General features: G+C 40.2%; 3 protein-coding genes across 3 annotated transcripts in view; 1 reads left to right on the top strand and 2 right to left on the bottom strand.

Moving 5' to 3' along the window:
- Positions 1–3,180, top strand: part of LOC146968961 (sterile alpha motif domain-containing protein 9) — a 58,237-nt gene extending 55,057 nt beyond the window's left edge. The window contains exons 7-9 of the mRNA XM_085759328.1: positions 107–366; positions 2,411–2,555; positions 2,909–3,180. Of these exons, the coding sequence (XP_085615454.1) occupies positions 107–366; positions 2,411–2,555; positions 2,909–3,180 (677 nt within the window). The remainder of the gene's footprint in view (positions 1–106; positions 367–2,410; positions 2,556–2,908) is intronic.
- A 677-nt stretch (positions 3,181–3,857) lies between these two features.
- Positions 3,858–6,641, bottom strand: mrpl48 (mitochondrial ribosomal protein L48). Its single transcript, XM_085806465.1, has 8 exons — positions 6,472–6,641; positions 5,881–5,939; positions 5,671–5,702; positions 5,462–5,547; positions 5,175–5,344; positions 4,608–4,710; positions 4,412–4,501; positions 3,858–4,140 (listed from the first exon to the last, which is right to left on the bottom strand). Exons 1-8 carry the CDS (start codon positions 6,490–6,492, stop codon positions 4,063–4,065), a joined length of 639 nt encoding a protein of 212 aa, XP_085662591.1. The 5' UTR covers positions 6,493–6,641; the 3' UTR covers positions 3,858–4,062.
- Positions 6,642–6,858: 217 nt separating this feature from the next.
- LOC146968959 (E3 ubiquitin/ISG15 ligase TRIM25) lies at positions 6,859–14,570 on the bottom strand. The gene is made up of 8 exons (XM_085759530.1): positions 14,170–14,570; positions 12,046–12,940; positions 11,482–11,590; positions 10,501–10,596; positions 9,366–9,599; positions 9,196–9,218; positions 8,695–8,843; positions 6,859–8,404 (listed from the first exon to the last, which is right to left on the bottom strand). Exons 2-8 carry the CDS (start codon positions 12,690–12,692, stop codon positions 8,118–8,120), a joined length of 1,545 nt encoding a protein of 514 aa, XP_085615656.1. The 5' UTR covers positions 12,693–12,940; positions 14,170–14,570; the 3' UTR covers positions 6,859–8,117.
- Between the last annotated feature and the right edge of the window lie 177 nt (positions 14,571–14,747).

Below are 14,747 nucleotides of genomic sequence, written 5' to 3'. Positions count from 1 at the left end.
TGTGCTTCAATAAATGAAAATAAAAGAACATTTCTTCATCCACACACAATCCTTTCTTTTAGTTCTGTTTATTATTGATTATTTTTGTCTCTTTTGTTTGTCCCAGATTACAACTCCAAAATGTCACACATGTTTACAGTTCTACATGTGGACACATGTGGAGATTTTGTCATGAAAGCCTCTGAAGTTACATCATCCCACGTCAAGATACTCCAACCAAGTTTCTCTCCATGGGGGGACATGATCCTAAAAATGCTGGGCTTTCCTGTGAAAGTTTTCTATGATGCATTAATATACAAGACAACACGGAAGGAATTTCTCACATTGCACGTTCACCTGATCCCACCTGATGGCAAAGTCAAACAGGTTTATGTTTCATTTTTCTTATTAATTCATTCAAACCCTTTCAAGATGGAAGACATGCATGTGAAGTTTTTTTTGGCTTTCCAGTCACTCTCAAAGGCCCTCATTTATCAAACTTGCGCAGGATCTGGTGTAGATTCTGGTGTAAATATCAGTGTACGCCAAGTGTCACGTGTGATTTACTAAAAGTGTGTACGCTGCTGATTTCGGCGTAGAACCGGCGTGGTGGTGATGAATCCGGCGGCTGAAAACGAGCGTCATTTAAATGTCACGCCCCGATATATTCCTGCTTTAGAGGCGTCGCCCTGCCCCTTTTACGACATGGAGACACAGAAGACGGCCAAGAAGAGGGACTTTACTGGCGTTACCGCGTTGAACAGGGAGAGGGCGGCAACATTAAATATCTGCACATTGATAGATTGATAGATTTTGTGATTGATAAGCGTCATCCCGGTGGATGGAGGCTGCAGACGCACGTGTCACCGACCACGTCAGGAAAACCAGCGATCTCATGAAATGCTCCTGCAGTTTACTAAACACAAGTGACTGAGGAGAAATCATAGGCATATTACTGCTGCGAACGCGACTTTATGACCATCAGCACCACTGGCATGGTTCGGCTGATGGAGGGATGTGAAACACCGGCCCGATGTCCCGCTGACAGGTCCCGGTGGCGGGGAAGAAAAAAAAAAACACTCCGCAGATCAGCTGCACCTGGACAGGTAGCGGAGCCCCTGTGTGTGTGATCTACAATAACAGGTCTGTCTGTCATTAGTCTCGCTCGCCAGACCCTCCTCCAAAGAAGAAGGAGTCTGTCATTGACTGTTTCTGTTTACACAGCTGATTAACGAACATCTGTCACATCGTGGTTTTTAATTCATCTCAGTTGCTCAAAATAAAAGTCGAGTTAAATTTTCAACACGGACTTGGTTGTAGCGTTTCTTTTTTTTTTTTGGCTACTTTTTTATATTTTTATCAATATAAACAACAACAACATGTGATCCACATCGCTGCGTTATTAGACTGTGGTTTAATAATCATTTTGACACAGCGGCACTCCTTCCTGCATGCTTTACGCTGCTCCAAATGTGCGTACACCTGGTCAGACACCTGGTCAGAGCTGGCGTGAGATTTGTGCGTACCGTACACTCACGCTCAGATTAATAAATGCCGATTCTTGCGGTGAATTTGGTGTACACCCATTTTTTTGGTGTACGCAAGTTTCATAAATGAGGGCCATTGTCTCTATAATACAAGGCGACAAAAGAAGAAAAACAAATCCCATTATGATTGTACAAAAAATGTGTCAGCATTGGCTGAAAAGTCTCATATTTCTTTCACAGACTGTGAAAGACAGTGAGACAGATTGTGGATCAGTAATAATCCCAAAACACAACCCAGAGCAGTCTCTTCAGTTGGGTGATCATTACTTCCTTACAGCAGACACGGACATGGCTGAAATACAACCTAAAGTAAGGATTTCAACAGCACACTCTTAGAAGGTCCTGACAAGAAACAAGTTCACCTGTCAGCTTGGTAAACAAAGGAAAACCAAATGGAAATATTTAGAGTCACTGTAGGATAGCACCATTCCAATATATTTAATTACATCTGGATAATTATATTGTATTTTCTTTGAGTTATTGGAAAATGATTAAAAGGCAAAAGCTGAATAGATTTCAGTCTATGCAGTAGTTACCTGGATGCAAACATGATCTCCATCTTTGCTATAATGATTTAAATATTGTTGAGTTTACTTATAAAATTAAAAAACATCAGTGCTGCCAGGGTCTAAAATTTTTACTGAACAATTAGGAGCAGAGCCTGGGCACACAAACATGAACAAGTAACACGGCTATAAGGCTAATTTGTGAGTTGTCATCATTGTTCTCCACCGTACAGACACAAAACCATCATCTGAGCATATTGATAACTTAACCGATCAGTTGTTAAATCATAAAGCCAGTACTTTAAGAAACAGTTTTCATTTAATTGCTTGGACAAAATTGTTAGTAAATCTTTCTTCTAACATATGTTTTGTTCACAGAAACTGGAAATAACATGGGAAATGAGAAACTTCTTTGAGGTGTTCATCAGAGATGCAGACCGTGACTTTACGCTAAAACTTAAAAGTAAACCGGGTCCGGGAAATAGTGAACAAGACCCTCTCTGGACCTGCACTATTCGAAAAGGTAAATGTTTTTTTGTTTTGTTTTGTTTTTTAAAGTAATAAATGTGCACTCACTGCCACCTTTAAAAAAACATGTACCAGTAATAAATTAGTAATGTAATCTGTATTTTATCCTAGGGGACTACAAAAATCAAACCCATCATCGTGCAAAAGGTAAGAATGGGCAGTGATACATTATGCAAAAATACAATTTAAGTATGGAGAAGCAATGACCTCACATAGCAAACCTGAACACAACTGCTAGCTTTTCACTCAAACAACAACGTTCCAACTTACTTATTTTTGTATTGTCAATATGTGACCAAAACAGCTTCTTGTATTCGCATTTGTGTTGTTTTTGTTCTATGTTGATAGCTTCAGGAGATTTCATTGAGCGCCATTTCAGCACTCTAATTAGGGATGCAAGAGACACACCAGCCATCCTGGACCAGCTCAGGGAAAGGGGAGTGATCTCTCCTGAGTGCTACGAGTCTACACAAGCTTCACAGACCCCACAAAGCCAGATGAGGGAAATTCTCACTTTGGTGAGGTCCAGTGAAACTACCAAAGAGATTTTCTATGAGATCATTAATGGTATGGAGAGTCAGAGGTGTGTCATCACAGACCTTCTTAAGGGGCAAACATGACAAACCACAGGTAAATAGACTGCTTGGACTATTTTTTGTTTAAGTGCAGTCAGCACAGAAGGACTGTTCAGTTGACTAGGGAGTCAACACTCCTTCCATGAAAAGTGTGACTTAAGGGAAATTAAGTGTGTGCATTTGTACATAATACATTTTACATTTTACTATTTTCTATTTTTATAATTATATCTTACAGGTACTAATCACTAAGCCTCATAAAGAAATGTGTTTCTCCATGACAAATTATTTTATTTCATTTATCTTTTACTTTTTAATATTACATTTGTTTTATTCATTTTTTTCATGTAAATGTTATATGTTTTAGATTCAACAACATGAGTGAAGCAAACCTGTTGACACTGTAAAGAGCACACTGTTGATTTTTTAAAGACAGATCCTGACGTTTAAATGTTCTTGTAATGCTTTTAACATTGTATACATATACATCACATTTATATTGTCTACTGAGGAGACTGATGGTGTGTTGATTATATACTTTAAATTATTTGCCCCGAAGATGACATGGATTTACACGAGCACAATGAGTTTTAATGTAATTGGTGTGAAGTGAATTATTTGAATCATTTTCACTTCCTACTTTTCCTCCGTCCATAATGTTTTATAAAATCATGAACAAAAACAGTAAAAATGATTTCTTGAATGCATCATCATGGAGTTCTTTTTTGTTTGTTTATAATTGGTAGAGTTTATTTTGCATGTCACAGAAGAATGTAAAATATACAGCACAGTTCCTTCAGTGGTATTGATCACCGTCAGCAGCAGGTCCACTGAAGAATAAATAAACAAGAACAGGTATTTCTTAACATCTGTGTCACCTGCTGTTTTTGGAAATCAGGAAGGTCGAACTTGAGAATGTCTGAGTTGTTATTGGTTCATCCGAGACATCAGCTCCTCCAGCTGTGGACGCGCCTTGAACCTCATTTTGTGATCAGTCTCAGTGTGCTGAAGGGAAAAGAGGGAAGGGAGGAGTTAAAACGCATGACATCATGATTATCACTATCATATAAGGAGGCAGATTATTATCAATTCTAACAACGCTTTGGTTTAGAAAACTCTTCCTTTTACAGTCTACAAAGATATTTTTTTTACATTTCACTGAAATTTAGATGTTTAATTTTCCACATCTTGAGCTGGTGTGGTGGGGAAAAAAATCATTACAGGTCTAGAAAAACATCAGAAAAAATGAAAAGTTGCTGCCTTCGTTGTAACTCACCTCCTTCACAGAGAGCTGAACTCCCTCTGGCTGATTTTTTAAAAGGACGTCCATGAAGACGGGGCACAGCAGCGTGTTCAGACTTCTCAACTGAACAAACGAAGAAGTAACAATAATTGTTCAAAAGTCAGATCTTCATCCCAAACTAAACAAACAGATCAGCAGATCACAGACAAATCTTAAACTCAGTTTTTACCTGGATGATTCGCTCGTGTGTCTTCAGCACGACGTCGATGTACATCTTGGTGCCTTGTTCCTGCATTAGCATGACCTCTGTGGTTTTGGTTGGCAAAGCGTAGCTGCACACAAACAACAGTGAATACATTTGATTTCAATTACACATCAAGTGTACTGCAAACAAATGTGCAAACATTTTACCATGATGTGTGTTCATGTAGTTTATCTGTAAACTGATCATTCTTTGAGGAAATGTTACTATCAACATTAATCTCCTGGTAAAAACATCATGCAAAAACATTGGAAGAAAAAAGAAGTATTTCAACGCAGTTTTAAATAACATTGAAGGGGAGAAATTTCTAAAAGAGTTCTTTAAATTCCTCATATGTGAATGAGAAAGAAAGACAATAGGATAATCTCCCTATGTGGTAGCGGCCCAGTTCTTTATTCTGAACTACCATCTTTTCTCAGGACAGATGAGTGTTATTAAAAAAAATAATGTTGCTCCAAATCCATCCATGACAAACAGATATTTTGAGTCTGGGACCAGTGTGTTGTGTTTTGTTTTTTTCCCGCATGTCCTCACCACAGTGCCACTTTGATGTCGAGGTGGTTGCAGAGTTTGTGGATGTGCTGGATGTAGTGCTCCACCAGCGTCATGTCGTAACCAGACACCTGCACGTTCAGGGTCCCGTACTCTGTGTCCGTCGCTGCAACGATCGGTTTCATCTGATACCTGCCCTTCTTTTTCCTTTGCTGCAAAGAAAGAACATGAAACAAAACATAAACATAGAACATTATTATTATTATCTATGGTTAATTAGCCTAAGTGAATAACATTTATAAAGCATACATTATTTCTCAGAGTCTTACCACTTTTTTTCCTAGAAGGTATTTCCACCTCCCGATCCCGTGTGTTGGCATGTTGTGAAATTGTCTGTCATTTGCAAAAGCTGTGCCTGAAAAAAAAAAAAAGTTGTCCATGTAAGAGTATAGTATGTTAAATTTAATATGCAAAAGTTTTTCTATAATCTACATACAAAGGATGCATGATTTATTAATACAAGACTTTTAACGCTTACCATATAAAGGATGCTGTATGGACGGTGTGGCCCTTTAAACACAAACCACATTTGTATTAGAACAGTAGAACAGTATTAGATAGAGAAGATGCATATTATCAATATATTTCACATCATTTTCAAAGGATTTATCTTTTTTTTTAAATGTAAATCTGGAACCCTTGTTCTAACATTTTTTGCAACAAATGTGAAAAAGTAAAAAAGACTTACCGGCATAATGTAAAAGCCTGATTTAGCACAAATGCCTGCTGTGTGAAAGTCGCCTGCAACTGGACAAAACAGAACAATGTCAACATGTCATGTCTACAAATTAAGCTGTAAAACATTAGTGGCTCTGGTTACAGTTTAGGTCCTCTGCCAGCCAGTGACACAGTGCATCAACATTAGGTATTTCACATACATCCATGGTATTTCAAAGCCAGAACACATACTAATACACTAGCACATGAGTTTCATTAGCATATCAATATCTCTCTCACACAAATCACACTGACTTAACAAAGCTAACCATTATTTATTATGTATTTCATGGCTCTGTGTGTTCAATTTATTTAGCCTATGTTTAGACTTCTGACTGTTGTTTTAGCCTCATTTCAAGACATCAACTAATCATCAACCACTGATTCATTATGATCATAATAATAATCTCCCGGTAGCTGCTGTTTAAAATGAAACTATAACAAACGGAGACAAAGATAAATGAGCTTAAAAGCGATTTTAACAACTAGTAACTCGAGCCGCTGCAGTTTGACCTCTGAGAAAAAACCCAAACATTTGTCGGAGGGAGAATAAAACTCTTACCTTACGAAAGACAGGATTCATCGTTCAGCGTCTCTTTGTCCGTGTTTAACACACAAAAAAACACACAGAGTTTGTGTGTCACGGTGTGTTCATTTACTGATATACATATAAAATGTAAAACACATGCCACCGACTACTGCTGCTGGTGTTAAAACCGGAAGCGCTCACCGGAAACTGATCCGTGCGTTTATTCCACTCGACGGTAAATCGCACCAGTGCAAAGGTTCCGGAGTCAGGTGATGGTGTGTGTTTGAGGTTTCAAAAAAAATATTCAGAAACATAAATAAATGTTATAATTGTTGTAATTTTCCATCTTATATTTTCATCTTTATTACCCATTTATTGTCCATAAATATTTCACAAAGGACAACTCGACCACTGTGCACATTTCAACAGGCTTTATTTTCACGTATTATTTGTTTTAGTTTGGCCCCTCACAAAATCACTCATATCAAAATAAAAATCAGCTTCCAACATTCATATATTTCAGGCCTAACAGAGCATGTTTTTTTTTTTATTATTATTTTGTAGTAAAGTGCAAAATTCCACATCACCTGAAATGGATATTTTAAGAATAACGTATGTAAGAGTGCATAGGAATATTTGACTTTTTTTTGTTAAGAATGCATTAATTGCTTTTAAAGCACAATGAATTATGAAAAGCAAAGACTTCCTGTAGCCTATGTAAACTGTGATTACAACACTTGCATTTCTTTTTTCTATCATCATGCCAAGCAAAACAAACAAACTTTTGAGAGTACATCCTCAATCTTTGGCTCGCAACGCTGAACTGTAGCATGAATGAAACAATCAAAACAATCCATACACACAAAGGACTCATTCAAGTCGATTGTTACTAGCTTGGCGTATCAGATTAAGCTTATATCTTTCAGGTCAAAGCTTCGACCTGGTTACAAGGATTCTGATTGAAAAGGCTTTCTCTGGTGATGGAAAACTGCAGGAAACTCAAGGAAAATCGGACAATTTTCGTATCATCGTCTGGTAAATCTTTTAGGATAATCATTTTTAAAATCTGTCTGCCTAGTACCGGTTACATGAAAAAGTCATGTTAAAGTTCACCATAACACAAATTCACTCAAATTTTTATCAGAGCTGCAAAGTCACATGTTGTAAAATGTTTGTTTTTTTTCCCCAAAAGTGGTTGAAAATCTGGCATCACAGATGTGCGGAGGTTTTTTTTTGTTGTTGCCAAATTCATTTTCAAGTGTTCAAGTCCTTCCCATCTCATCACACATTCACATTCTTGTGTGCACGTATACAGCAAATATCTTCCAATGAAAAGCACCTTAATTAAAGTTTAGCAGTATGCAACGCGGGATTAGCATGAGATTGACACTGGCAGGATCTCAGTGCGTGTGTTTATTTCTAATATCCAGCTGAGACAGAGTTCTCTGATCATCCACTACGTCCTAGACTAACATTGTGGGAGGGATTGAGGCAAAGACTGGCAGCTGCTCGACTCCTGTTTCTGTGTGTGGGACATTCAGAGAGAAAGATGGGTGCAACACTGAGACAGATGTTAGAAAACCGTAACATCTGTCGCTCTCACCCACAGTTAAGGATCAAATTCAAAGTGCTTCAAAAGGTGTAAAAATATTATGTAAACAAACAAACCAGGTCCTCGGTTAAACCCCCCTCTCTTCCTCGTCTTCCTCTTCCCTGTCGTCGTCGTCGTCGTCCTCTTCGCTCTCCTCCTCCTCCTCCTCCTCCCCCGGGCTGTAGAGGTCGTCGGCCAGTCGGTCGTGACCGTCCTCGTCCTCTTCCTCCTCCTCCTCGTCTTCCTCCTCCTCCCCCTCGCTCCTCATTTCCTCCTCGCTGCTGTCGTCGAAGTCGTCGTCGTCATCTTCGTCCACAACCTCCTCCTCAGTCTCTTCCTGCTCCTCCTCTTCCTCCTCCAGATCTGAGAGATGACCTGATGGGTGGACAACATTTTTTTTTAAATTATCTATCACTTTATCATGTAATCTGACACCTTGAAACTGAAATAATGCCATTTTTAATGTTAAGATGAGATGAAATTACAACAAACTGACAGAATCATCATCAAATTGCTCAGAGGTTTAGCAAAACTGACATTAATGTAAGAAAATAAGACATTTTCAGTAGCTTTAGGTTTAAATCATTAAAGCTCAGAGGGAACACGGCTTATTTTGCTGATATCACTTTGAACCAACAGATATTTAGGTAGAGAAGTTCCCATACACATGGAATTAATGGCAGCGACGATGTGACACGGGAGTTCGTCATCAAGGAATTTTCTCATCTCGTCCTCCATCATTGTTACAAGAACCTCCGTCTCCATGTCCACATACTCGGGGTAGAACATGTTTTTTCTGAGCTGCCGGCGACACCTACAACACACACACACACACAAACATTGGATAAAGGCTGTTAGATTGATTAGATACCAGGTTTTTTCCATTTTCCATTCATATACATCATAATAATATACAAAGCGCCAAGTATCAGTGAACTCATCAATCGACAGAAAACTAATCTGCAGCTATTTTGATGAGTGATTACTTGTTTTAATGGCTTTTTTTAGCCAAATATTGAAATTCAATATCAAGATTTGATTGGTTTCTTGTGTTATGTACTGTAGGAACTATTTTATGAACTAAATGGATAAATAGTCAGTGAAGGAAGTAATCAGCAACTGAACCAGTATTGAAAACACTGGCTGAACATAAAAGCAGTACTTACTGTTTCCCTGTTGTCTTGTAGGCCTGAAACAGAGACAGTAAGAGATGATATATTGTGTCATAGTCGTATTTTCATGAGAATTTATTAATAATATCAACTTTAAATTATATTGTACTATCACATAAACATAGCAGGGATCTAAAGTGGAAGTCGTTCCACCTGCCTCTCACCTCTATGAAGCGGAAGGGGTCGTTTTCCTGCATGAGGCTCTCGATGCCGCAGCGAGCCTCGTGGAGCCGGGCCTGGTCCTGGCAGATCCTGGAGATGTTCTTCTGGATCGCCGGCCCGTTGGTGTCACAGTGAGTGCGAGTGCATTCGCGCAACCTGCCGACGAAGCTGAGGACTTTGCCCTTCATCTCCTCGCCCAGCCGGGTCAGGCACTGCTCGGAGTCCTCCATGAACCTCTGGATGAGGAAGGGAAACAAAGAAAGAAAGATTTTAAAGTGTTTACAGTGTATGTTTGCTTTCCAAACCAGGTCCCAATCTTTATTATTTAATCTAATAATACGATTTAATTTTGACAAAAGAAGCAGCCATCCGTACATATTTCTCTTGTCTATTCCACACTTTGTACAGCAGAGGGCGCAGTAACTTTTCTTACTCAGAACAGTCCTGTGGGAATAACACTCCCTAAATATGACAGCAGCAGTGGGACGTGACCTCAGTAACACAGAGACAGAAAATGTTCCTCCTGCACTAAACTTATGTGTGTGACAGGAGTTCAGTTTTCCTATGAAACATTGACACCCTCATAAAGTTCTCATTTTCAGATGTCTCCAATTACAGCACCTGAAATAACAGAAAATACACATTTACTCTTAGTGCTGCTGTCCATGGTGCTGAAACCATTTATGGGATACCTACAAGCCATTTTCTGTCAGAGGGATACACAAATGAATAAATTTACACAAAAAAATGACACAATAGAAGCATTTTATAGAAACATTTAAACAAATACACAGCCTGACTGATTTAAAGTCAAGTATATTTTCAGGAGTTTGGTTTCTAACTGGAGAATAAACCACAATTTAATGTCTAAATGCTCAAATATCAAGGTGAGATGTTTTTCTTGGGATGTTTGCAGTGTCACAGCAGCAAAGTGAAAGAAAAACTGCAACATGCAAGTAATGAATAATTAGAAAGTTTCAATAATAGACAGTAACATAATTCGCACAATTTGACATTATTCACAGAATGTATAAAATGGCAGCATATACAACAGATGGTGACTGTTATTTATTGACCTGCAAAGTATTGAACTGTTGTCAGATCAGTTAGCTATGAAGAGTGTGTGTTCAGTTTCACCTTGTTCTGTCTCTCCTTCTCCTTCTGCTCCTGGAGCTTTTTCTCCGTCAGGCTGTACTTCCTGTCGACCCTGTACAGCTGCTTATCCAGCGAGCCCTGCTCAACATCAAGAGACAGGTGAATAAGACATGTCAGTAGGAATAGAGATTTGAAATATCCCCAAAAATTGTGATTGATTACTTCTGTACCAGAGACAAATATTTATTTCTATTTATTTACCTTTAAATACTTGATTAAGACAATGTCATCTCTGAAAGACACGTGCAAACCCACTGGTAATGGCTCTATTGTTATTTATCTATACTTTGGTGACAGTTAATGTCATTGGATTTGCTATAAAGTGGCAGTGATACACTGATAACACTTTAAACATTCCTCTTTATTTCTCCATTTAACTTCAATATTTGTGTAACATTCAATATCCATGGAAACAAAGTGGAAGCCTCTCAACGTCACACGCTGTGCAGAAGAACGGAGGCACAGGAAGTGGATTTAACTCTCCTGTAGAGAGCCCACGAGGTCATGTGACCCCTCCATTCACTCACACTCAGCCGTACACACTATAGCAACAGGACAATGTTCATTCATTGGGATTCCAGACTCATCACAGGACTTTGTTTGAGCCAAACAATGGAAACGTAGCTCGAATGAATGGAGCAGGGCACAAAACCCAAAGCTCTGAGCTCTGACGTGCAAGTTTGAAAGTATCGTCACCATAAATTTGGAATATTTTGCATTATATGAAACTTTATAATTCAACATGCGACTTTATGAGACGTGGATTAGAGAAAGGCAGGGCCTCTGCTTATGGACCCACAAAAGCAGAAGCCCTTCCTTTCTCCAATGAGACTGAACAATTAACATGTCACCGCTGCTGCTACTAGATCTTTATAGATGTGGGAATATCCAGACTGATTTCACATAATAATAATAAAAATAATAATATTATAATTAGTGTAGACACGATGCTGGTGAGTGTACCTTGAGATCCTTCATTGTGTTTTTCAGAGTCTTCATTGTGTGTCCTGAATGCTCTCCTTCAATGGTGCAGGCGTTGCACACACACACCTTGTCGTCCATGCAGTAGTATCTGGATTTACAAACCAAACACAAACATGATCATTTACTTATTAATGAAGTGGAAATTAGGGCTGGGCGATATGACCACATTTCCATATCACTTTTTTTTCTTCAAAATCATATCGGTTTCACGGTATATGATGTTTTTTGGGGGGGTTTTCATGCAAGAGTGGGCTTACCCACAATTTTGTCTAATGAGACAACAGTTACTACTGCAGTAGATCAGCATTTAACAGCCCATTCTACTGTCATAAGGACGCCTCAGTGTTTCCCATTAATTAACAAGACTATCTGTGCCGCTGTTTGGGCTCCTAATCGGTATTGCAGTAAATGAAAAATTAATATCGTAAAAAAAATAAAGACCGGTTTTGGGTACAAACCGGTATACCACACAGGAAATATGAAATATATCAGACACTTGACTCTCTTTTCTAAATACTCCCACAGTGGTAAATGGCTTCCTACCTGTATATCTCATCATGCTCGGGGCACTTCCTCTTCCAGAAGTCGTTTATCGGTTCCGTCAGCGGATGCTCGCAGAACGCCGGCAGCTCCAGATGTGGCTTCACGTGCTCCTGGCACATGGACACCTCGCACTTCAGGCACGTCTTGACTGCGTATGTTGGCACGGCAGCGGCAGCAGCAGCAGAAGAAGCGGCGGCGGCTTCCTGCGTATCCCCTCCTTCCTGAGAAACAGTGGCGCCAGAGGACCCGTCTCTGGCGCCTGATGCGTCGGCGGCGACCAAGGGACAGTAGTCGCACGGAACGGCGAACGAGCTCCTGGCTCTCTGCGGCGTAAGCGAACACGACAGCACGTCTCTGGACTTTAACGCGTTGGCGGCGGCGGCGGAAGCTCTGCGCCTGTGGCGGTAGTCGTCGGCGATGTTAGCTAGTTTGAAGTTTTTCTGAAAGTTGGTGCCGCAGCGGTGGCTGTCGCGGCACTCGGGGCAGCGGATGCGACCGCGGTCCGACTGCCGCTTCAGGTGGTCGAGGCAGTTCTTGCAGAAGTTGTGGCCGCAGGGAAGCAGGTGGGGGTCGCGGTACAAGTCCAGACACACGGGGCAGGTGAGCTCCTCCTGCAGGACGCTGGACTCTGACTTGGCCGAGGCCATGTCAGGATTCAGGCTGCGAGGCCAGAGAGACGACGAGCCCGAGACACAGGGACGTGATGGGAGACGGGGGGGAAAGAAATGTGGATGGATCGAAGTGGAAACAGCGGGATGAGGAAGTGAGAACTGTCAAGAGAGATGGATTAAAGAGGGTGGAAAACGGAGGAGAGTGATGACCGGAGAGATGGAGCCTAATGGGGCGGAGAGGAAGAGGCTGCAGGTTTCCCTCTGTAGGTGTCAGGTTGTTGATACTTTAAGGAGAAAGAAAAAAGAAATAGAAGAGTGAGACAATTCACACATCAACTAACACCTCTGGTAACAGATTAATTGTAAATTGATAAAGTATAAATTCAATATATTCACTATGAGAAATTACTCTTTGTCTTAAACGTAAATAAAGGTGTTAAGAATTAACTTTGCTTGCAATTTTTTATATTGTAAGTGCATTTCCAGTCACATTTTGAGCCCAAAACACAAAGATATTCAATGAAGCTGGAAACAAATTTGTTGTTGAAGGACTGATGATCAAAATAGATAGCAAAATAGCTTTTAGGAAAGGGAAATAATAAATGACATTATTCTGTATCTCTGGTCATGTTTTAGATCTAACAATCAAGCCAAAGTCAGAAAATGAATCTCTAAAATGTGCTATAGCCATCTGTAACTAGGTAACATTTGAGCTATTTCACTATTTTGTGTACATATGCATATATTCCTCATTACACCCAGGAATAGGCTTTATGCCGAGCTCCACTACTTCCTGTCTTACATTATTGGACAGACTGATTAATCCAGGTGTGTCTGACCATTGTGACTACTCAGACACACCTGGATTAATCAGTTTGTCCAATAATGTAAGACAGGAAGTAAAGGAGCCTGTTTAAGTTCAGGAAGTAGTGGAGCTCGGCATATAAAGCCACTTAATTTCCCATGCATATGTAAAACAAACAGACAAAAACAAAAACATCAGATAGAAATGAAAGTGAAACATGCTGCTGCAGGACCAGGGCCTCTTCTTGTGCCAACAACCTCTCAAACGACGACCATGGTTAATTTGTACTGCTCCTTTCAAAACAAAACAGGGCTTTGACCGTAAAGATAACCTGTCAACCTTGTTTACATTAGAGAGAGAGAGAGAAAAATAAAAGTGCTGTCCTGTCCCCCTGGTCCGCAGTGATTTCCATTCCTCCACCTGTCAGCTGTAGATATGACAAAAGGCCTGTGAAGCTGCTCTGTTCACCTCATTTTTAAAAGATAAACCCCCCTCCGTTTATCGAGTATGTTTTTAAAACTAAACTGTACGTAACTGTACGTCAACGGCTCCAACCGTCAGTCAGTCAGTCAGTTAACTTTCCTCCGTGTGTTAGCTTCTTTTTAATCTCCCGGTGCAGTGAAGACGAGCTAAAGCGAAACACGACACACACACAGAGAGAGAGAAAGAGAGGAACACACACAGAGACAGGCTGTTCACGATGCTTACCTTGATAATATAATATAAATACGTGTATATCGCTGTCGTTGTATAAAAAAATTAAAACACTCGGTCTCCTTTTAAGGTATCACAGCTGGTCCTAATCGAAAACAAGACGAGGCCGACGGTGTCAGATCTCGACGCCGCGGTGCACCTGTCGCTCTGGGGCTAACGTTAACATGATAATAACGTTACGTCCGGCCGGTCTCGGCAGCTTCAGGAGTCCCACGACGTATTCCAGCCACCGGACACTTGGCTTGTCATCTGGACTTTTCGGTATTTGACCCTACAGGACGGGCGGATACAAACACAGATACACCTGAGCGACGGACGCGGACCTTGGACGGTCGGTTAGCTGCCTCTCTACCCGGAGCTGCCTGGCAGTTTGATGCGGAGAAAATGATGCCTTCATGGATCCTCGGAAATCCCAGCGTTGCGCTCGCTGCGTTCAATCGGTTGACCACCGTGGACACTGCGACATGAACGTTGCCACAGTTTCTATCGTTGATGTAAGGTTTATTTATTTATTTTTGTATGGATATGAATAATGTAAAATGCTTTTATCATCAATATTATAAGATCAACTA

The sequence above is a fragment of the Trachurus japonicus genome, chromosome 18, assembly GCF_045865225.1.
Source record: "Trachurus japonicus isolate A0001 chromosome 18, Traja_1.0".
Lineage (NCBI taxonomy): Eukaryota > Metazoa > Chordata > Actinopteri > Carangiformes > Carangidae > Trachurus > Trachurus japonicus.
The sequence above is the reverse complement of the archived record's forward strand: the minus strand, read 5'-3'. Positions and strand labels throughout refer to the sequence as shown.

Bases quoted from the DNA above. Each gene is read 5' to 3' on its own strand.
- mrpl48 (XM_085806465.1), bottom strand. From the start codon at position 6,492: ATGAATCCTGTCTTTCGTAAG. The intron at 5,703-5,880 runs GTAAGTCTTTTT...TTGTGTTTAAAG, and splicing joins CAGGCTTTTACATTATGCCG to GGCCACACCGTCCATACAGC. The intron at 4,502-4,607 runs GTAAAAACTGAG...TCGTTTGTTCAG, and splicing joins CACACGAGCGAATCATCCAG to TTGAGAAGTCTGAACACGCT.
- LOC146968959 (XM_085759530.1), bottom strand. From the start codon at position 12,692: ATGGCCTCGGCCAAGTCAGAGTCCAGCGTCCTGCAGGAGGAGCTCACC. The intron at 10,597-11,481 runs GTACACTCACCA...GATGTTGAGCAG, and splicing joins ACACAATGAAGGATCTCAAG to GGCTCGCTGGATAAGCAGCT. The intron at 8,405-8,694 runs GTATGGGAACTT...TCCACCCATCAG, and splicing joins CGCTGCCATTAATTCCATGT to GTCATCTCTCAGATCTGGAG.